Below are 22,648 nucleotides of genomic sequence, written 5' to 3' on the forward strand. Positions count from 1 at the left end.
GCCTCAGTCCAAAGTGGGTGGTCACAACAACCCTGTCCCTGCTGCCCCTTCCCCACCCTCCCCAGCATTTCTTCCTCCCCCCAGGCAATTTGGGGGGTCACTTAATTCTGCTCTCCCATCCCCCTTCTGGTATCTTTAAATCCTTTAGGTCTTCACTAGCAGCAAGCAACACATTCTCATGCCAGCACTAGGAAATGACACAGAGACAAATTTTTCCCCATAACCCCGCAGGAATTCAGTTTCTCTGCCCCATCCCTGCAAGTTTTGTCACTGTCCCTGTCTCATTCCTGTAAGCTCTGCCTTAGCCGCACAAGCCTTGTAAACATATGATTTTAAAGGGTTGGAGGCTTGTGCAGATGATGACAGAGCTTAGGCATTGGTGGAATGAGGCACTATGACATCACACTCTGAGCTCTAGAATGTTGCTACTTGTGATTTTAAAGGGTTTGAGGCTTGTGCAGATGAGGACAGAGCTTAGGCATTGGTGGAATGAGGCATTATGACATCACAATCTGAGCTCTAGAATGTTGCTACTTGTGATTTTAAAGGGTTCGAGGCTTGTGCAGATGAGGACAGAGCTTACAGGAATGGGGCAGGGACAGGAAAATAACTCTTTGGGACAAGATGGGAAAATGAGTTCCTGCGGGGAGGGGGAAAAATTTGGCCCCGTGTCATTCTGTAGCCAGCACCAAGTCATCCCTCTGACACACTTTCTGATCCCGTGAAGAGAAGCTGTGTCAGAGCGAAGGCTGAGACTTCCATTTCTCAGCTCGCTGCTCTATCCTTTTGGCTACTCTTCTGTCCCCTTGAGAGCCTCACCTGAAGCATATCCTATCATGAAGAGCACGTACACCAGCAGGAAGCGGAAGAGGTCTTTAAAGAGAATCTGAAAAGCAAAATGAAGAGGAGCAGATCAAACAGGCAAACAAAGGGAAGGACCAACCTTAGGAATGTCTCTAAATAACAGAGTTGTGGTATAACTAGGGTTACCAGACGTCCTTTTGAGGACATGTCAGGGGGTCCGGATGGCTTTTCAAAACCAGGGACTTTGTCCGGGTTTTGAAAAACCTCCTCAAATCGCATTGGACAGGGAGAACGTCCGCTCATGCGCGCACACCACGCAATGACGTCACTTGCACGTGCACATAGCGTCATCACGTGGCATCCACGCATGCGCGGACTTCCTCCCTGCCAGACAAGGGCAGGGGGCAGGATTAGGGCATTACAGGGCGGGCCTGGGGGGGGGCAGGTGTAGGGGTCCGGATTTTCCAATTGGAAAATCTGACAATCCTAGGTATAACATCTGTAGCTTGACCCTCTCTGAAGCATCCCTAAAACCAAGGATCTCAAAGTCCCTCCTTGAGGGCCGCAATCCAGTCGGGTTTTCTGGATTTCCCCAATGAATATGCATTGAAAGCAGTGCATGCACATAGATCTCATGCATATTCATTGGGGAAATCCTGAAAACCCGACTGGATTGGGGCCCTCGAGGAGGGGCTTTGAGACCCTTGCCTAAAACTAATCTACCTAGTTTTTATAATGTTTTCCTTAATGTGCTCATTAAGACATTAAACAATACAAGAGGGCTGTGGGGACTCCACAATTTAGAGACGAGAATTCCAACCATTTTTCTGAAAATTGTAGGTCTCCTTTTACAAAGGTGCGTTAGGGCCTTAGCGCGCGGAATAGCGCGCGCTTAAATGCCGCACACGCGCCAGCCGCTACCGCCTCCTTTTAAAGCAGGTGGTAACTTTTGGGCTAGCGCACGCTACAGCACGCGCTAATCTGATGCGGTGCGCTAAAAGCGCTAGCACACGTTAGTAAAAAGGAGCCCTTAGGTCACACGTTCAATGGAAAATGCCCTTAAAGCAGTAAGCAAGCCATGTCCTTGCGTTCTTATCTGTGGTCCTGCTTCCTCCCTGAGACGGGAAGGCCCGGCCACCACCTTTCCTTACCTTTTGGAGCATGATACTGTAGGTCCCTGTAAGTTTCAGCCCTCTGGTGAAGTAAAGTGCATTCATCCAGCCCAGGACAAGAGCAAAGACCATGACAGCAAGGTAGGCCTCAATTCCGGCCAGGTAGAGGGCGGCTGTGATGATCACCAGAACTGAGTATATGAAACTGGAAAGAAACAGGAAGAAAACCATGAGCACAGACAAGCAAAATCTGAGTTGCCAAGGCATGTCCCATCCAATAAAACCGAAGAATGCATTCACCCATGCCAGGAAAACCTATAGCACCAGAAGAGCAATTATGTATAACTAATATTTTAGCCCGTTACATTAACGGGTGCTAGAATATATGTCTGTCTGTCTTTATTTCTGTCTCTCTCTCCCTCCCGCTGTCTTTCTTTCTGTCTGTCTCTGTCCCTGGCCCCCTTTGTCTGTCTGTGTTTATGTGTATCTCCCTGCCCCTGTGTCTTCTTTTCTTTCTGTCTCCCTTCCTCCCGCTGTCTGTCTGTCTTTCTTTCTATCTATCTGTCTCTCTCCCTGCCTCCTATGCAGCAGCATTTCTCTCCCACCACTTCCCTGTGCAGCAGCCAAAGCAGCATTCCCTCCCCCCACACCACTTCCCTGTGCAGCAGCAGTAGCGTTTCCTCTACCCCCCTTTCCCTACCCGCTGTCTGTCTGGCTCCCTTAGTTCCTTACCGCCCCCCCCCCTTCCCTTCCCGCGGTCTCCACTACGAACCTGGCGATTGCAACAGCGTGTGCAGTAGTCTTCTACTGCCCTGATTTACTCTGGCACGTCCCTGATGACATCATCAGAGACGCGGCAGAGCAAATCAGGGCAGTAGAAGGGCCCGAAGCAGCGTGTGAAGACTGCTGCACATGCTGCTGGAATCGCCAGGTTCGTAGTCGGGACCGCGGGAAGGGGAGGGCGGCAAAGGACTAAGTGAGCCGTCAGACGTCGGGAAGGGATGGGAGGGTCAGACCGGCGAAAAAACCTTACCGAGTGGGGAGCCGGCAAGGGAGTATTTTCTGCTGCCGCGAGCGTGGGGTCTGTTAAGCGCGCATGCGCATTCCTGTGGCCACAAACATACAGAACACGCAGATAGAAGTGCACATGCGTGGTTAGCGTTTTATTATATAGGATGTGCACCTATAGTTACACGCATAACTGCCAAATGCACGCTACTTATATCTTCTTCTGTCTAAAGCAGTGTCCCAAAAACTTTTTGGTGCTGTGGCACACTAAACCCAGTGCTGGAAGTACATGGACGTTGACACGATGACATCACACATATGTGTGATGTCATCACACACATGTGTGATGTCATCACGTCGACATCAGCGCTAGCGCGGAGGCCCTCCAGCCATGACTCTGAACCGTCACTTCGCCGATGGGGGGATCCTGGAGGAGGGAAGATGTGTGGAGAGAAGGAGAAACGCCGGCATGAAAAAGAGTCATCGGCGCCGGCTTGACTGCCTACAGGATGTGCCTCTTACTGTAAGAGGCACATCCTGAAATCAGTCAGCCGGCGCCAGTGCCGCTCCTCCTTGCCGGTGTCTCACAGCATGCCTGGAATCTGTTGTGGCGCACAAGTTTGCGCATAAGTAGCATCAGTGCTGTAGTAAGGGGGGGCAGTCTATCTCAGGTACTGCCTTGGTGAGGTCACAGGCACCTGGGCTCCTCTCCGCACCCACCCCCCCGATCTTTCCCCACTGCCGCTTCCTTTCCCCCATCTCTCTGTACATTGGCTGTTCCTCTGACATCACTTCCTGGACTCACGCCTAGAAAGTGATGTCAGAGGAAGAGCCGACACTGGTACTACAGCAGGTTGCGGGTGCTGATCACCCCAGGAACGTTACAGAGGTACGGAGGAAGGGAAGCGGCACTTGCGTGGCAGGAGGGGGCGGGGAAGGAGTGTGTGGAGGTGATGGGGCAGAGAAGAGGGTGGGGGAGGGGCGCCTCTCACCCTCGCTATGCCACTGAGTAGCTTAGCGTGTAATTGTAAAAGGAATCTAGGCATGCCTACTTACAATTGTCACTGACTCAGCATAAGCAAGCGCCTTCTTTTTGTGTACCAAGAGGGTTTGTGCTAGTATTCTGTAACAGAATCAGGGTGCTTTGATCACTGTTCCCTCTAAGCTGAGCGGGTATCCCCCAACTGCATTGCTGCCATCAGGGGGTGATGCTTGAATATTGTGTTTTCAATCTCTAGGGACAGCTAGGTTCCCAGAAGTCCTGCAGAACTTGTCTGTCCCTCACTATTTAAAGTGTGATAGTGAAATAGCGCCACCCACTGGCAGGATTGTAAGTGGAGGACTCCCACTCAGAGAGAACAGTGGCCCTGACTAGCAATCAGTTGAGCTCGTTTCTCGCAATTTCTTCAAAACATTCTACATTTGCCCTCTTCCACCTCTTTTCTGGAAACTCTTGCACCAGTTAATGAGAATCATATCCTTTTTCCAGATACAATTTTTTTTTGTTTTTATAACAATCAGATCCTCCTTACTGAAAACCATGGTAACCGTTTATATTTAAAATGGTGTCTGCCCGTATCATGATGATAATCACTAGGCGGTGGCAACATTGTCTAGGTGAAGTGGCCAACCTGAGTGGAGGCTTATTGCAAATTTATTCAGGATGATATGTTCCAAATTTTATTGAAATTGGTCAAGTTTTGACAGAGTTATGCAGAAAGCAATCTTGGCATAGCTTGTTTTTGAAACGCAGGGTATTCGTCCTTTACAAAATCACTCAAAACTTGACTGTTCACTATCATGATTACATAGACCACCATTTAATAATAATAATAATAGTTTATTCTTATGTACCGCCAAACTCAGCGAGTTCAAGGCGGTTTACATCAAATTAGATTAGGATCTGCATAGACAGGAAGATTTACAATTATTTATCAGAATTACAGCTTTAATCGACAGGCAGATTTACAATTATTTATCAGAATTACAGCTTTAATTTAAGTGAACTCAACCATTTCAGCCTATAGCTCTAGGATTAGAGCGCCAACAATTTGGTGCTATGTAGTGATTATGTGTTGGATTCATTGCATTGATGTACATTAATTACTGATTTGAACCATTTTAATGTTATGTTGTGTAAAGTGGTCCACAAAGTTCATAAATTATATCAACTCTCTATCCCAATCACTCTACTGTTAAATAGACATATTGAGAAAGATGTTGATTTTGCCCTTGGATTATACACGTCCTGGGTGGGTGGGGAGATGCTTTTAATTTGAGTGCAATTGTTGGATATGTAGAAAGGGGGGGATGATATATGTAGTTGTCATAAAATATAATTTGATAGAATTTAAGTGCTGTTAAAGTATAAAATGTATGTATATAATATGTTGCACTTATTTTTGGTCTTAAAATGAATAAAGATATTTTAAAAAAAAGAAAGTATCTGGCACCCAAATCATACTACTTAGCTGGATTTTATTATTTTTTGTAAGCTGTTCTTGTCTAACTTTGCTCAGAAAAGGTGTGAGGAGATTGTGTGGTGCCTGGTGATGTGCGTTCATACTTACTAGAGTAACTGGAATGACCCATCGATAAAAAGAGAATTGACACCAGGACATTTCTTCATGAATAAATCTTTTATCTGCATAACAGAAACATAAAACAAACAAACCAAAAAGAGGGACACTTTAGTTCAGGTAATAATTTAATAATAATAATACTTTATTTCTTATATACCGCTATACTGTGAAGTTTGAAGCGGTTTACAATAAAGATACATTTGACAGTACATGGGATGCAAGTGTGTTACATTAAAGATTCATTTTGTCAGTACATGGGATGCAAGTGGGTTACAATACAAGTGGTTTACTATCAAGGTGCATTTTGTCAGTGTAAGGGATACAGGTGGGTTACCATCAGTACATGGGTTACAATAAAGATACGTTTTGTCAGTACATGAGATTCAAGGTGGAAAGTATAATTAGTTTCGGGCCTTGGAATTAGGGGGCGAGGTGGAAGGGTCATGGCGAGGAAGAGTTGGGTATGGATATTTAGAATTTGTTAAACAGTCGAGTTTTCAGGGATTTTCTAAAGTCGTCAAGATACTTTCAAGGAATATCTCATGAAATGGAAGGTTCCTGAAGCTTTCTAGAAGAGAGAAGCAGCTTCTTCCTGTGTCTGTGGTGAACCCAAGCTTCAGGTTACGTATTTTCACCATAAAATCAGCTTGGGATAGACATAGAGGAGAAGACAGTGCTAGGCCTGAAATATTTTCCCTCCTCCCACTGCCACAATGGCTTCCTCACTCTTTACTCTCCAAAGTAAGTGGTCAAAACTACATCTAAAACAATTAAAAAAAAACCTATGTCCCACAATATGACTGACCAAACCAAAAACAAAAGAGGTGGGACAATAGTCTCTGGATGATAAAAGGGAATATTTATTAAATAAATACAAAAGTTAAAAACTATAAAAACACCTTCAATAAATCATAGAATAGAATATGACGGCAGAAAAGGGCTGTAGCCCATCAAGTCTGCCCACACTAATGACCCACCCCCAGACTTCACCCGGCTAGAGATCCCACATACATATCCCATTTCTTTTTGAAATCGAGCACGCTGCTGGCGTTAATCACCTGCAATGGAAGTTCATTCCAATGATCGACTACCCTTTCGGTGAAGAAATACTTCCTGGTGTCGCCATGAAATTGCCCACCTTTGATTTTCAGCGGATGACCTCTTGTGGTTGAAGGTCCTTTAAGAAAGAAGATATCATCTTCCACCTCGATGCGGCCCGTGATATATTTAAAAGTCTCAATCACGTTCCTCGAGCGAGTATAGTTGCAGTTTATTCAGTCTTTCCTCATATGGGAGGTTCTTGAGTCCCGAGACCATCCTGGTGGTAATTCGCTGAACCGACTCGATTCTCCGCACATCTTTTTGATAATGTGGTCTCCAGAATTGAACACAATATTCAAGATGAGGTCTCACCATGGATCTGTACAGGGGCATTATGACTTCGGGCCTCCGGCTGACGAAACCTCTATGGATGCATCCCACCATTTGTTGTCGTTCTAATTGTTCCATTGATTTTCCCAAGAAGAAATCAATGGAACAATTAGAACGACAACTCCCTTCATTCAATTGGGCAAAACCAGGACTAAAAAAGCCTATTCAATGGACCTATGATGTGGTGGCAACCCTATGGGCCTGGGTCTATAAACAGCACCTAACCACGCTTCACCTGTAGGTGCAGTCGGCATGGTTGTCAATTAACCACTAAGCACCGCTTATAGAATCAAGCTTAGTGGCACCTAGAAGTGCTTAGGTATTGCTAGGCATCCTTGTGGTAGGCGCTGGGTTTTCCTGACCTAATTTACCAGCGCCTTCACAATTCTCTGCATGCAATGGAGAAAACTAGGCTTGGATCAATCAGTTCTGGTGACCTTACATAAGGTGACATGAGGCAATATCCTGAGTCATACTGGAAAGAATGTCAAAATGATGCCAACTGTAAGTTTGCACTTGATTAAGAGAAACCCTGTGGCACAGAAGGCTTGTGTTGAAATGTACTCTCCAACATGGCTCAGGCATCGTGTAGCTGATGTTCCTGGGTCAAAGAAAGACAGGAAGTCTGCAGGCACTAAAGTGGCATCCCCTATTTGTGAAAAAGGGCACTGAGAGATTCTGAGAAAGCCCTCCCCCCATCTACTGTCCAGTGAGGGAACCAGTACTGGTAGTCATCAGGGTGAAGTGAGGAAGGAGTATTTAAACTGAGGGGAAGGGAGAGGGAGGAGGTAGGCGCAGATGTTTCTTTCAGATTTTATGAAATTTGAAAGAGCCTATCGGTTGTGAAATCTACTTTTTTTTCCAGTTACAACTGTTAAGTCGTTTAAAATCGATGATGTCAACATACGATTTCAGGATTGTGGTTCAGACGATAGTCTTATCTAAATTAGACTACTGTAATGCCCTATATTTAGGAGTTCCAACAGTTCAGTGCAAAGCTTTACAAATGATCCAAAACGCGGCCAATTTGCGGAGCTAGAAAATTTGACCATAACACCCTGGTTGAAGAAACTGAACTAGCTACCTGTGCGATTACACATCACTGTCAAAGCATTAACTTTGATATTCAAAGTCATTTACCATGGGATTCCTTGGTATCTATCACAAGCTATGGCAATTTACCAACCACTCAGAACTTTGCGATCTGAGGGTGCAATGCGATTGGCTTTGACAGATTTCTCAAAAAATACAGTACGAGAACACAAGAACGTCTGCTATGGGAGTAACACTGTGAAACAAATTAACTGGACCGCTAAGAGCGTTATCGGATATTCAGAAGTTCAAAAAAATGCTTAAAACCACACTATTTTTAGAAGCATTTCAATAAAGTTGAAACGCTGAATGCTGGTTTTAAGATGAATTGTACTGCAAAGATTTATTTAAAATGCGATTATTCACCTGTAACCCAACACGTTTGTAAAAGTCCTGTTTGTCATATTTTGTACATGGTATTACTGTGATGCCGCATAGATATAGGCAGTTGATAAATTTATTTTTTTTTTTTATAATTCTTTATTGATTTTTAAACAAGAACAGTGTTATATAAATAAAAGAACAGTATATTATTGCATTCAGTCATAACACTAATATTTATATAGATAACAGAACTATCATTCAATAATTACATTATTTTGCATATAGTAATAACATAAGAACGTAGTAAATAATATAAAATGAAACCAAGTTACCTAAAATATCATTATCAATATTTCCTCCCAACCCCCCACCCTCCCTGGATGTGTAAAGATAAATAAACCAAGAAAAAAGTAAGACAAAATACAGTATTATATTTGTACAAATGTAGTCAATGGGCACTAAATTTTGTTGAATATTCCACTAAATCCCCTACACTCCGCATTAATTTTTCATATTTGTATATAGTACACATATTCACCCACCAGAAAGTATAATTTATTCTATCATGATTCTTCCAATTACTTGTAATCAATTGAATGGCTATACCTCTAAGAATTAGAATTTTTTAAATAAATAAATAGAACTTACGTTACTGAAGAAGAATAAAATGCCCGTGCAAAGTGTTATGATCTCTCCAGCCAAACGTATGTAATCTCTCATCGAATTGTAGGGATAGGGAGGCTAGAGTGAAGAAGAGGAAACCAGATTCACATCCAGAGAAGATTCAAAGCAAGATGCTTTAAAGACCCAACAATCAATCCAAGTCTTAGATTAAAAGACCATGGTGTGTTGCTTCTATAAAAGCGAAATATTTGGGGACTGAAACATGTAACATAGTAAATGACAGCAGATTAAAAAAAAGACCTGAATGGTCCATCCAGTCTGACTTTTTTGGATAGGACTCTTGCATTTCAAGCAAGTAAGCAGCAGTCCTGGTGGGGTAATGCTGTCTTATGGTGCATTTTGAAAAGCAATTAAGTCAGCATCGTTTGATAAATTCATTTCCTAAATGTGGATATTACTGTTAACAAAATTTTACATTGAACGTATTTAAGAAACTTGTATTTTAATTATTTGTATTGTATTTCGCTGATTGTCCAGCCTTCTTTTGTGTAAACCGCCTAGAAATTGTTTGATTATGGCGGTATAGAAGAATAAAGTTATGTTATATGAACACTCATTATAAATTCATGATTAAATGGAATTGTCTTTTTATTTTTTATTCTAGTATTTAAGCCTGTTACATTAACGGGTGCTAGAATAGATGTGTAGACTTTTAGCACAATGGGTCGCTGAGGCGTTTCTTTCTTTCTTACTTTATGTTTTTTATCTCTCTCCCTGCCCCCCTTTCTTTCTGTCTCTGTCCCCCTGTGTGTCTCTGGCTCTTCCCTGGCCCCCTGTCTTACTGTCTCTCTCCCTGTCTGTCAGTCTTTCTTTGTTTCTGTATCTTCTTCCTTCGCGAGTGTGGGGCAGTTGTAGGCGCATGCATGCGCACTCCTTCCGGCCACGGACATACGGAACACGCAGGTAGGAGTGCGCATGCGCCGCTTAGGGTTTTATTATCTAGTCATTAAGCCCGTTACATTAACAGGTGGTAGAATATATGTCTGTCTGTCTGTCTCCCGCTGACTCTCTCTCTCTCCCTGGCCCCCTTTCTCTGTCTGTCTTTGTGTCCCTCTCCCTGCCCCTGTGTCTTTCTTTCTTTCTGTCTCCCTCCATCCCACTGTCTGTCTGTCATTTTTCCCCATTTCCCTGTGCAGCAGCATTTCCATCCCAGTTCCCTATGCAGCAGCAACAGTAATTCCCTCCTATCCCCCCCCCTTTCCTGTGCAGAAGCAGCAGCGGTATTTCCCTTCCCCTCCAAGTCCCTGTATAGCAGTAGCGGCATTTTTCCCCACCCCCCTTTCCCTTCTCTTACCACGATCTGGGCTGCTCCGTCTGGCCCCTCCCCCTTCTTTTAGTGCTGTTGTTCTGCTTGATCTAGCCTGCTCCTGACCCTCCCACCGCCGACAAACCTCTGGGCTCCAGCCGCGTAAGCAGCACTTTAAACACGCTGCTTCGTGGCCTTCTACTGCCAATTTCCTCTCCCGTGTCTGTCTCCGATGATGGAAACTCAGAGGAAATCGGCAGTAGAAGGGCGCGAAGCAGCGTGTTTATAGTGCTGCCTACGTCGCTGGAGCCGGGAGGTTTGTGGAGGGTCAACGGGCAGAGCGGTGCTGCTCTCCACCACTCAGTTGCTGCCACTGCTCCACAGGGTCGCGAGTGTGGGGCAGTTGTAGTCACGCATGCACACTTCTTCAGGCCACGGACATACGGAGCACGCAAGTGGAAGTGCGCATGCGCGGCTTAGGGTTTTATTATAGAGATTACTGGGTCAAAGACTGCAGAGGTCCGACTGGTACAGTCCTTAGGTTCCAACTACTAGAGTTGCCATTGAAGCTAACTCCAGCCTATCCTCATCGCTTGCGGGATACAGACTGTAAAATAATAATAATAATAACTTTATTTTTCTATACCGCCATAATCTAGCGACTTCTAGGCGGTTCACAGTGAAGAATAGCTGTACAATCAATGACTTACAACATACAGATGGAGAAGAGGTCACAGAGCGGCCTGTGATTACATGGTGCAAATTAGTTAGAAGAAAGATATACATAGGTTGCAATATAGTTTTAACATATTACAATAAAAATGTCTGACCAGCACTGAATTCATGTTCCAAATTACTGAAGCTCCCACCAAATCCCTCCTCAGCCCATCCTACACTGAATTGCCTGAGATCGGAGGCCGCATCTAGAAGCCTTTGCGCATGTGCGGCCGTCACCGTGATGACATCATACGCGTGCGTGTGACATCATTGCGTCGACGTCCGCACATACGCAAAGGCTTCCAAATGCAGCCTTAGAGCTTGGGGAGGTTGATGCGAGGGCGGGGCTTGGGAGGAACAGGGGCGGAGCCAGAGGCAGAATGGGGCGGGACTGGAAGTTGGGGCGGGGTGGGACCAGGCGTCCTCTTTTTTTCAAAGAGGAAATCTGGCAACTCTGTGCTGGACAGGTTTGGGAAACACCGCTCTAGAGAAAACTGGAAAATCCCTTCAGTACGTTTGGACCCAAGTTAAAGTAGATTGCTACAAAAAAAAAGCTGCATATTCATCACTTAAGTGATACAAATATAGGGAAAAGAGAGAACTTCTGAGCTATTGATCGGTGGCTGCTACATTATCAGTTTGCATCAGTCTCATTATCATCAGTTCCTTGAAATCACATGCAGTGGTGTAGTAAGGTTAGAAGGCGCCCAGGTCGGTGGTACCTCCCATACACCCCCCCCCCCATGCCCTTCTCTCCATGCCCGCACTCCTTCTGCACCACCCCACTCCTTCCCTTCCCCCCATTCCACATTTGTGCTCTTCCTCCCCTCCCAGTACCTCTAAATCTTTGCCAGCGCAAGTGACTTCAGCAGCATGTTCCTCGCGCCAGTGTTGGATTTCCCTCTGACATCACTTCCTGTCCCCGTGACCCGGAAGTGATTCAGAGGGGAACCAGGCTGGCATGAGCAACAGACAGAAGCTGCTCGCACTAGCGAAGATAATACAGAGGTACGGGGTGGGGGAGGGATGGCTCAAGCGGGGCAGATAGGGTGCCAGCACCCCTAACGACTCGGTGCCCGGGGTGTTCCGCAGCCCCCGCATGTGACAGTTGATTGCCTCATAGAAACATCTACCCCTCAAAGGTCTGCTGCCCAGGTTCCCCCTCGATATGTTAAAGAAACAACTCTACAATTATATTTTTACACTGTCTCCCAAAGGACATCTATTATGTGCCACTGATTGTTTATGCTACGAGAGCTAACTTTGGGATTTTAGAAGCTGGTAATGAGGGCAGTGAACAGACAGTTCATTATCTCTTCCAGCCACGCATGGTGCAATTCGAAAGGGAAATGCTACATGGGAAGCTCCATTCATGATTGCCTGGTTAAGCTCTGTACATCTGTACAAAACCACAGAGCTGCAGATCCTGAACAGGGTCACATTCAAAGCCTTTTACATGGTTAAAAGGCTCTCTTGAAAACTGCCTTTTCCCTCACTGTGAGGGTAAAAGGGTGTGTGCAGAACAGGGTTAAAGAGAGGAAAATACAGGTAAGGTTTTTCATTTCAAAAGTCCTAAGTGCGGAAGCCTGTCCCATTTGGTGACTGGCCTGGATTTTCAAATGGAAACCAGATTTATGTTATTCATTTGTTTAATTATTTTACTAATTGGGATTTATTAGCCACCTTTATAAAGAGATGTACAGCAGGTACAATTTAACACAAAACTTACAATTTTGTTAACAACAGAGCAATATTAAAATGACCAAACAGAGACAGAAATATAATCAATAAAATATTGCAGGTGGGTCAGATGCATTTATGGGCTAAATTTCAAAAAAAATATTAAAGACCCATTTTGGGGTTGTTTGGTGGAGCAAATTTAGGGGTACTTTTATTAAGGCATCCTAAATGCTAAGGCGCCTATAGAATATAATGCATATAATATAACTAGACAGGTTTTTTTATTTAAATATACTGTATTTTTATTAAATAACATAAATCTTAACACTATATTATACATTAAACATAAATGAATCCATATTGCACTTCCAGTTACTAAAATCTGTATTATCCCACAATACAGTGGAAGAAAACCTGGAGCTTGTACTCAGTCCATTCACAAGCTTTTTCTGATGAAAATAAAGCTGTTCCACGTCATAGTCTGTGTGTAATTATTTCATTCCTCCAGTATTCTCCAATGTTCCAACATGCATATATTGATTATTAGACAAAACTGTTAAAATGCCTTCTCACTCCAATTTAGACTGTCTAGTGTTATTTAATAAAAATACAGTATATTTAAATAAAAACCTGTCTAGTTATATTATATGCATTAAATACTTTTTGAGATAGGTAATTTGGTTAATTGTACCCTGCTTTGTATAGTGTTGGTATACCATAGAATATAATGGGTGCCTTAGCATTTAGCGCGCATTCGATGCGGTTTACAAAACATTTAAATTGACTTAAGTAATGGCCAAAAATCTAATCAAGTATTTGAATTTCCCTCTCTGTCCCAACGGGCTCACAGATTGCACCTATGAAAGAAATAATTACTTACATTTACCTATATAAAGAGAAGGAAGAGGGAAAAGATAATACAATACATTCAATACTATAGGTCAGTGGTCTCAAACTTGTGGCCCGGGGGCCACATGCGGCCCGCCAGGTACTATTTTGCGGCCCGCGGTCTCTAGTAGTGCTCTCTGTACTAGTGCTGCCCGCTCGTTCCAGCGTCATCTGGCTTCCCCCATGGCCTCCCGCTCATACCTTCAGGTAATTACCGCAGCCTGCAGAGAGGATTGCTGGTGCTGTAGCGATCCTTGCAGGCTGCTGTCGTCCTCAGCATCACGTTCCCTCTGCCGCGATCCTGCCCCTGATGTCAGAGGAGGGGCGGGACTGCAGCAGAGGGAACGGACACCATTGGCAGCCTGTGAGGAACACTACAGAACCAGCAATCCTCTCTGCAGGCTGCGGTAATTAGCTGAAACTAAGACCGGGAGGCCAGGGGGGAAGCTGGAGGATGCTGCAAAGAAGGGAGGAACTTGCAGGCCTTCGGGGGGGAGGGGGAGTAGATTTATAAACTATAAAGAGTTTTACCTCATGCAAAATTGTCATTTCTTTAATAAGACATTAACTATTTTTTCTGCAGCTCTCCAAGTACCTACAAATCCAAAATGTGGTCCTGCAAAGGGTTTGAGTTTGAGACCACTGCTACAGGTGCATAAAAAGCACAACAGAAGGGAAAACATCAATGTCAAAGAACCCCAAAGAAAAATGCTAAAAATAAAAGCAGGAAAAAAAAATAGCAAAATTAAACAAGCCCAACAAAAATAAAACGAAATTTAAAATAAAATAAAAATAAACCCCGGTCAATCTCATTATCCTCAGGCAGCTTTTAATCCCATGTCCCCAATCGAGCCAGGCCAGCCTGGGTCGGTACCACAAAAGCGACTCCTCCGCTCCAATTTCCCTGCTCCTGAAAGTCTGGAACCAAATGCTGCAGCTCTGCCAGCCCGCTCTGAGGTAGAGAGCTGCACGGGAACGGGGATGACGGGAATCCCGCGGGACCCGCGGGTTCCCCCTTTGGGTCACGGGGATCCCGTGGGGACGCCCCCTAGGGTCGCGGGGATCCCGTGGGGACGCCTCCGAGGGTCGCGGGGTTCCTGCGGGGTTGGATCGCAGCGGGGTTGGTCGAGCCGCGAGGGTAGTCTCCTTCTCCTTACCTGCCCTGTCGCAGCACACATCCGAACGGAAATCTTCCCGATGTCAGCGCTGACGTCGGAGGGAGGGCTTAAGCAAAGCCCTCCCTTCCTCCGACGTCAGCGCTGACATCAGGAAGACTTCCGGTCGGCTGTGTGCGGCAGGGCAGGTAGGAAGAAGGCAATGGCGTACGAAAGAGGGGGGAGGGGGCGGTCCGCAGCCGGTCAGGTCCCCCGATCGACCGACAACAGGCCCGGCCGACAAATCTCCCTGCCCTGTAGCCGCGAATCTAAATTACCTCTTACAGCAGCTTCACTACTTCAGCTGCTGTAAGAAGGTAATTTAGATTCGCGGCTACAGGACAGGGAGATTTGTCCGACCGGGCCTGTTCTGTTGTCGGTCGGGTGCAAAAGCGCCACAAAGGTGGAGGCAGGGAGGGAGGAAAGGTGGAGTGGAGAAGAAAAGACGCTTAAGGGGGGAGAAGGCCGCTGAAAGTACTGGGGAAGACAAAGGGGTGGAGAATGCCACTGAAAGGACATGGGGAAGACAGAGGGGGGAGAAGGCCGCTGAAAGGACATGGGGAAGGCAGAGAGGGGAGAAGGATGCTGCCTGACAGGACATGGGAAAGATGGTGGGGGAGAAGGACACTGAAAGGAAATGGGGAAGAGGGAATGGGAAGAAGACGCTGGCAGGGAAGAAGACAGAGGTGCCAGACTATGGGGGGAGCGGAGGGAAAAAGATGGGTGCCAGACCAATTTGGGAGGGGGGAGAAAGGGAGAGGCACAGTAACAGAGCAAATGGAAGACACAGAGAGAAGAGAGGCAGTGGATGGAAGGAATTGAATGAGAACATGAAGAAAGCAGAAACCAGGCAATAAAGGTAGGAAAAAAATTATTATTTTTTTTTTTTTTTTGCTTAAGGATAAAGTAGTATATTAGTTGTGTTGATAAAAATTTATAAACATTAGAGGCTCTGGTAGAAACCCGTTTACAAAGTATGTATTCTTCCCAATTAATATTTCCAAATTAATAAAGTCTTTTTGCTTATTTTTAAATGGGTTTCTACCAGAGCCTTTAATTCAGTAGCATAATTAAATGAAATAACTATTTCTGTAGTTTATAGGGACAGGCGGGACGTAGGGGATTCCTCACGGGGACGGGTGGGGACAGAGGGGATTCCTCGCGGGGACGGGTGGGGACGGGTGGGAGTCCTCACGGGGACGGGTGGGGACGGGTGGGACTTTGGCGGGGACGGGTGGGGACGGGTGGGATTTCTGTCCCCGCGCAACTCTCTACTCTGAGGTGGACCGTCCTCCCATTGGACTCCAGAAAAAGTCGTATTTGATGTTTTGTTTTTGAGTATCGTGTATGTAGCGATGCAAACCGTCTAGTTATTAGACAGTATATAAATTTTAAAATAAATAACATGGGCTTGTGGAGCCACAGGGACACTGTCCTCTTTAGCCCGTGAACCTCCTCTCAAAATTGCCCCCTTAAAAGACACACCCTGCCACTAATTTAGAAAGGCATTTAGATACAGAAGTGATGGTACTTACCGGGCCTTCCAAGGGCCTGTAGTATGCAATTAATGTGAAAATGATCATGGCAATAAGATAGGATACCACACTGATATAGAAGGAGACAGCCCCAAACTTTCTCCATTTATCACGCAGCAGTTCATTGATCGGCTCCACGGCTAACATTTCATGACGATTCTGTGAGAACAAAATGAATGTCACCGTCTCGCTCTTTCTGACACAAAAAAAAAAATCATAGATTGCCTTCCCATCTTTTCCAGCCCATATTTCTCTTGGTTTTGGGAAGCACCTGGTGCAAATTGAAGGTTTTTACACCTGTATCTTAACACACGGTTTTGCAAACCTGCCCAGTGACCACCACAGCCTGTTTAGCGGTCAGGATTTCCGCAATGAATATGCACGAGATATATTTGCATAAAGCAAGGCTTCAGTGCATGCAAATGTCACTCATGCCTATTTACGATGAATATTCTGAAAATGTAATGTAATTTATTTCTTATATACCGCTAAACTCCGTTAGGATTCTAAGCGGTTTACAGAAAAATAGACAATAGGGTGCATTAAAATTATAAGTAAAATAGGTACTTAGAAATTCCCTTACTGTCCCGAAGGCTCACAATCTAACTAAAGTACCGTATTTTCGCGGATATAACGCGCGCGTTATACGCGTTTTTACCTACCGCGCATACCCCTCGCGCGTTATATGCCTGAGCGCGGTATACAAAAGTTTTTTAACATAGTTCCCACCCCGCCCGACGCCCGATTCACCCCCCCAGCAGGACCGCTCGCACCCCCACCCCGAACGACCGCTCGCACGCACTCCCACCCGCACCCGCATCCACGATCGGAGCAAGAGGGAGCCCAAGCCCTCTTGCCCGGCCGACTCCCCGACGTCCGATACATCCCCACCCGGCAGGACCACTCGCACCCCCACCCCGAAGGACCGCCGACTTCCCGACAATATCGGGCCAGAAGGGAGCCCAAACCCTCCTGGCCACGGCGACCCCCTAACCCCACCCCGCACTACATTACGGGCAGAAGGGATCCCAGGCCCTCCTGCCCTCGACGCAAACCCCCCTCCCCCCCCAACGACCGCCCCCCCCAAGAACCTCCGACCGCCCCCCCAGCCGACCCGCGACCCCCCTGGCCGACCCCCACGACCCCCCCACCCCCCTTCCCCGTACCTTTGGTAGTTGGCCGGACAGACGGGAGCCAAACCCGCCTGTCCGGCAGGCAGCCAACGAAGGAATGAGGCCGGATTGGCCCATCCGTCCTAAAGCTCCGCCTACTGGTGGGGCCTAAGGCGCGTGGGCCAATCAGAATAGGCCCTGGAGCCTTAGGTCCCACCTGGGGGCGTGGCCTGAGGCACATGGGCCCAACCCGACCATGTGCCTCAGGCCGCGCCCCCAGGTGGGACCTAAGGCTCCAGGGCCTATTCTGATTGGCCCACGCGCCTTAGGCCCCACCAGTAGGCGGAGCTTTAGGACGGATGGGCCAATCCGGCCTCATTCCTTCGTTGGCTGCCTGCCGGACAGGCGGGTTTGGCTCCCGCCTGTCCGGCCAACTACCAAAGGTACGGGGAAGGGGGGTGGGGGGGTCGCGGGGGTCGCGGGGCGGCTGGGGGGGCGGTCGGAGGTTCTTGGGGGGGGCGGTCGTTGGGGGGGGAGGGGTTTTGCGTCGAGGGCAGGAGGGCCTGGGATCCCTCCTGCCCGTAATGTAGTGCGGGGTGGGGTTAGGGGGTCGCCGTGGCCAGGAGGGTTTGGGCTCCCTTCTGGCCCAACTACACAAAGGTACGGGGAAGGCGGGGGGGGGGTGTCGTGGGGGTCGGCCAGGGGGGTCGCGGGTCGGCTGGGGGACGGGCGGAGGTTCTTGGGGGGGGCGGGCGTTGGGGGGAGGGGGTTTGCGTCGAGGGCAGGAGGGCCTGGGATCCCTCCTGCCCGTAATGTAGTGCGGGGTGGGGTTAGGGGGTCGCCGTGGCCAGGAGGGTTTGGGCTCCCTCCTGGCCCGATATTGTTGGGGAGTCGGCGGTCCTTCGGGGTGGGGGTGCGAGTGGTCCTGCCGGGGGGGGGGATGTATCGGACGTCGGGGGGGGGGCATCAGGCTTTCAGGATGGGGACAGACCTTCAAGGGGGGACAGGACTTCAAGGGGGGACAGTGCACGGAAAGTCAGGGGGGGTGAACGGAGAGTCGGGACAGCGCACGGAAAGTCAGGGCAGTGCACGGAAGTCAGGGGGGGTGAACGGAGAGTCGGGACAGCGCACGGAAAGTCAGGGCAGTGCACGGAAGTCAGGGGAGGTGAACGGAGAGTCGGGACAGCGCACGGAAAGTCAGGGCGGGCGAAAGGAGCGTCGGGCATCATGCGCGGTATACCCGTGAGCGCGGTATACAAAAGTTTTTGTACATATCATCGTGATTTCTGCGCGCTATACCCGTGTGCGCGTTTTACACGGGTGCGCGTTATATCCGCGAAAATACGGTACCTGGAAAAATGACAATTAGTAGAGTAATGAAGAAATAAAATAGAGAATAGATGAGAAAAATAAGAAAATAAACAACTGGCTGTCAGATCACAGGCACAGAATGTAGTTTGGAATGGTCATGGGTGGGTGCCTTCCCCAAATAGTGCAGGTGCTAATAGTGCAGTGCAGGTCCCCCCCCCCAACAGGCAAGCTACACTTATGTCACCAGGATAGGTTTGAGAATCTGTACAACCATTTTTATGGCCTGACTTATAAGATCTAAGCGGAAGAACCACAATTCACTGCACGAGGTTCTCTTTTATTGTGAATTAATGCCCGCTGCACACGGAACCTGTTAGAAATCAAATCTAGGTCCCCAACAGCACTGCAGCCAAGCCATCGAGCTAATCTCAGGCCACATTTCTGAAAAAGAAACAATTCAGACGCATGACTTCCGCCTGGGATTCAAGAAGCTATGGATATGAAGGGAGAAATTATCGTCTGTAGTCTTATCAATTTAACTTATTTATTTTTATATTGGAAAAAGCTATGGGGCTCATAATCAAAACAAAAAAACATCTAAAAAGTGGCCTAAATCAGTACTTGGATGATCAAAAAGCCAGATTGTCCAAGTACCAATAATCTAAGCTGGTTTTAGACATATCTAAAACAAGCTTAGACCTTTCCCCCTGCCTCTAAACGCATAGAGCGAAAAGAGGCGTTTTTAGAGGAGGAGAAAGGGCGGGAGGTAGGCCGACCTACACTTAGTCGTACAGCAGGTATAACCAAAAGTTTAAACAGGTTGCCCAGGCGATCAGCCCAGTGGCCCCGGCAACCTGCCCACACCCCACTGCAATGATCGCGGCAGGAGAGATGGGTCATCTCTCCTGCCATGATCCTCACCCCGAAGTGCCGCGGTTCAGGGGGGATGGGGGATGCCATCGTGACAGGAGAGATGGCAAATCTCTCCTGGGGCGATCCACCCCCCCCCTCCCCCCGCGGATCCACCCCCTCCCTTGAACCGATACGGGCAGGAGGGAGCCCAAACCCTCCTGCCCCGATGCAGCCCCCCCAATTGGATCGGGCAGGAGGGAGCCCAACCCCTCCTGCCCCGGTGAAACCCCCCTCCGATCAGATTGGACAGGAGGAAGCCCAACCCCTCCTGCTCTGACACAGCCTCCCACCCCCTAATCGGATCGGGCAGGAGAGAGCCCAAACCCTCCTGCCCCAGTGAAACCCCCACACCCCCTGATACCATCCGGGCAGGAGGGAGCCCAAACCTTCCTGCATCGGTGCCCCCTACCCCCACCCCCACTAATATATGGCCAGGAGGGATTCCAGGCCCTCCTGCCCATGACGCACTCCCCCCCAATGACCCCGACGCTGTGAAACCCCCCGCCGACCCCGTAACACCCAACCCACCCCCGACACCCCCCCTTACCTAAAAGAAGTTGGATGGACGGACGGGTCCCAAGCCTGTCCGCCTGGCAGGTCCACCATCCACTGAATGGCGGGCCTTAGGGCCTGATTGGGCCAGGCGCCAAAGGCCACACCCACAGGAGGGGCCTAAGGCGCCTGGGCCAACCGGAATTGGCTTAGTTGCCTTAGGCCCCTCCTGTGGGTGGGGCTTTAGGCACATGGGCTCAACCCAGCGGATGGCGGGCCTGCCGTGCGGATTGGTTTGGGACTCGTCTGTCCATCCAACTTCTTTTTGGTAAGGGGGGTGTCGGGGGTGGGGAGGGTATCCAGGGTCGGCGAGAGGGTGTCGTGGGGTCTGCGGTTGGGGGGGTTCAGGGGGCCGATTGGGGGGGTGATCATAGGGGGGTATGTCGTGGGCAGGAGGGCCTGGGATCCCTCCTACCCATATCTTAGTGGGGTGGGGGGTAGAGGGGTCACCGGGGCAGGAGGGGTTGGGCTCCTTCCTGCCCGGATGGCATCAGGGGGTGGGGGTTTCGCTGGGGAAGGAGGAGTTGGGCTCCCTCCTGCCCGATCCAATCGGGGTGGGAAATGGCAGGGGCAGGGCTTGCATCAGGGCAGGAGGATCTGGGCTCCCTCCTGTCCGGATTGGTTTGGGGGGGGTGGATTGTGGCAGGAGAGATTGGCTGTCTCTCCTGCTGTGATAGCAATCACCCCTCTACCCGAACTGCCACAAATCGCGGCAGGAGAGATTGGGCATCTCTCCTGCCGCGATCATTGCTGGGGGGTGGATTCTGTAACCTTTTTTTCAAAGGTTATTTCATAAGTACATAAATCAGCGGGCTACCACATGGGGTAGGTGGGCCTGATCCTAGAATACATAGACGAATATGATGCTATCTCTAGTTCCCTAGGGACTAAATATGATGAGTTTCCTCTAACAGGTTCTTGATGATTTCCCTACCTTTTATTTATTTATATTTTTGTTCAATCTATTTTATGCACATTGTAAAACTGATAGACGGTATTTCAAATTTTAAATAAACTTGGAAACTCGGAGCCCAAATAAATAATACGCTTGCATTAATAACACTCCAATAACTCATTGCATTCTCAGCCCCAGAGGAACCCTGTCAGCTTCCCATCTCTCTTCTCCCTTCGTTTCGTGGTGATTTTCCTTTTACCTCTATTTTACTGTTGTACACCAAAATCTCCAGCACCGAGACTTCCTCTCCACATGTGTCCAGTGAGGAGAGGTCGTACAGAGAGGAGTAGACTGGCCCATATGCCCAATCCCTGAACTTGCGTGAGAGGTGGCGAGCGTCTTCATCCTTAATCTCCCTGCGAATGATGTGCTGGAACACCTGCATGAAAGAGAAAGCATGGCTACTATGACTACTTATTATTATTCTATAGTGCTACTAGACATAACCAGTGCTGTACATCAAAATATAGAAGAGACAGTCCCTGGTCAAAAGAGCTTACAATCTAGTCAAGACAGACAAACTGAACAAGAAGGTGCCCCCCTGTCTGTCTTTCTTTCTTTCTTTCTGTCTCTCTCCCCCTGTCTTTCTTTCTATCTCTCTCCCTGCCCCTTGCCTGTCTCTGTCTTTCTTTCTGTCTCTCTCTCTGGCCCCTGTCTGTCTGTATTTCTTTCTGTCTCTCTCCCTGCCCACTGTGTCTGTCTTTCTTTCTTTCTGCCTCTCCCCCCTGTCCAACAGCACCCCTTCCCTGCTCCCCCTGTCCAGCAGTAGCTCTTCTCCCTTACTTTTACCTCCCCCCCTGTCCAGTAGTACTCCTTCTCCCTTCCCTGCTCCTTGTCCAGCATCCGCTAGGCCGGGCAGCCTCGGGGCTTTTGCTAGGCTGGTATGCTTTGTATTATCGAAGTGGGCCGGCTTAGCAAATGCCCCACGGCTGCTTAATGAAACCGCGGCTGCTGCCGCTGCTGGTCCGGAGGTGAGAAGAAGAGGCGTCCCAGCAGCGGCAGCGTAGTCAGAAGGCAGAAAGTCAGCCGGCGTCGGAGATCGGGGCAGGAACGTTGCTGGGGAAACCGCCACAAGTGTCGCAAACCACCACAGGCTCCTACTGCGCATGCGGCGGCACGGAAGCACGGATGCACGGAGATGAAGTGCACATGCGAACTAAGGGTTTTATTATAGCGGATATGCACTACAGTAATACAACGCTATTGCCATTTAATAAAACAAAATTTAAAAAACAAAGGAATCCCAAAGAAAACCTTTTCCCTTGCAGACCATTTACTTATTTATTTATTTAATAAACTTATATCCAGCATATCTAACAATCTATGTGGGTTATAAAAGTGCATTCACAAATCAATAAACAAATATAACACAAATTTCTTCAACACCAAAAAAAAAAAACAACACCAACCACACTAAAATCATGACATAGAATGAATGAAAATAAAACTTAACTGAACAAGCCACCATTTCCAAAGGCTTTCCTGAAAAAAATGTTACGAAAAAATATAAAACCTGAAACCTGAAACCATCAAGCCCAGTAGCCCGTTC

General features: G+C 47.8%; 1 protein-coding gene across 1 annotated transcript in view; it reads right to left on the reverse strand.

The window, feature by feature from the left end:
- The window catches only part of TRPV4 (transient receptor potential cation channel subfamily V member 4), a 152,683-nt gene that overhangs the window by 34,110 nt on the left and 95,925 nt on the right, over positions 1-22,648 (reverse strand). Inside the window, 6 exon segments of the mRNA XM_033957279.1 lie at positions 820-886; positions 1,956-2,121; positions 5,495-5,568; positions 9,002-9,094; positions 16,258-16,416; positions 21,299-21,478. Coding sequence (XP_033813170.1) covers positions 820-886; positions 1,956-2,121; positions 5,495-5,568; positions 9,002-9,094; positions 16,258-16,416; positions 21,299-21,478 — 739 coding nt within the window.

Source organism: Geotrypetes seraphini, chromosome 8 (genome assembly GCF_902459505.1).
Source record: "Geotrypetes seraphini chromosome 8, aGeoSer1.1, whole genome shotgun sequence".
Classification (NCBI taxonomy): Eukaryota; Metazoa; Chordata; class Amphibia; order Gymnophiona; family Dermophiidae; genus Geotrypetes; species Geotrypetes seraphini.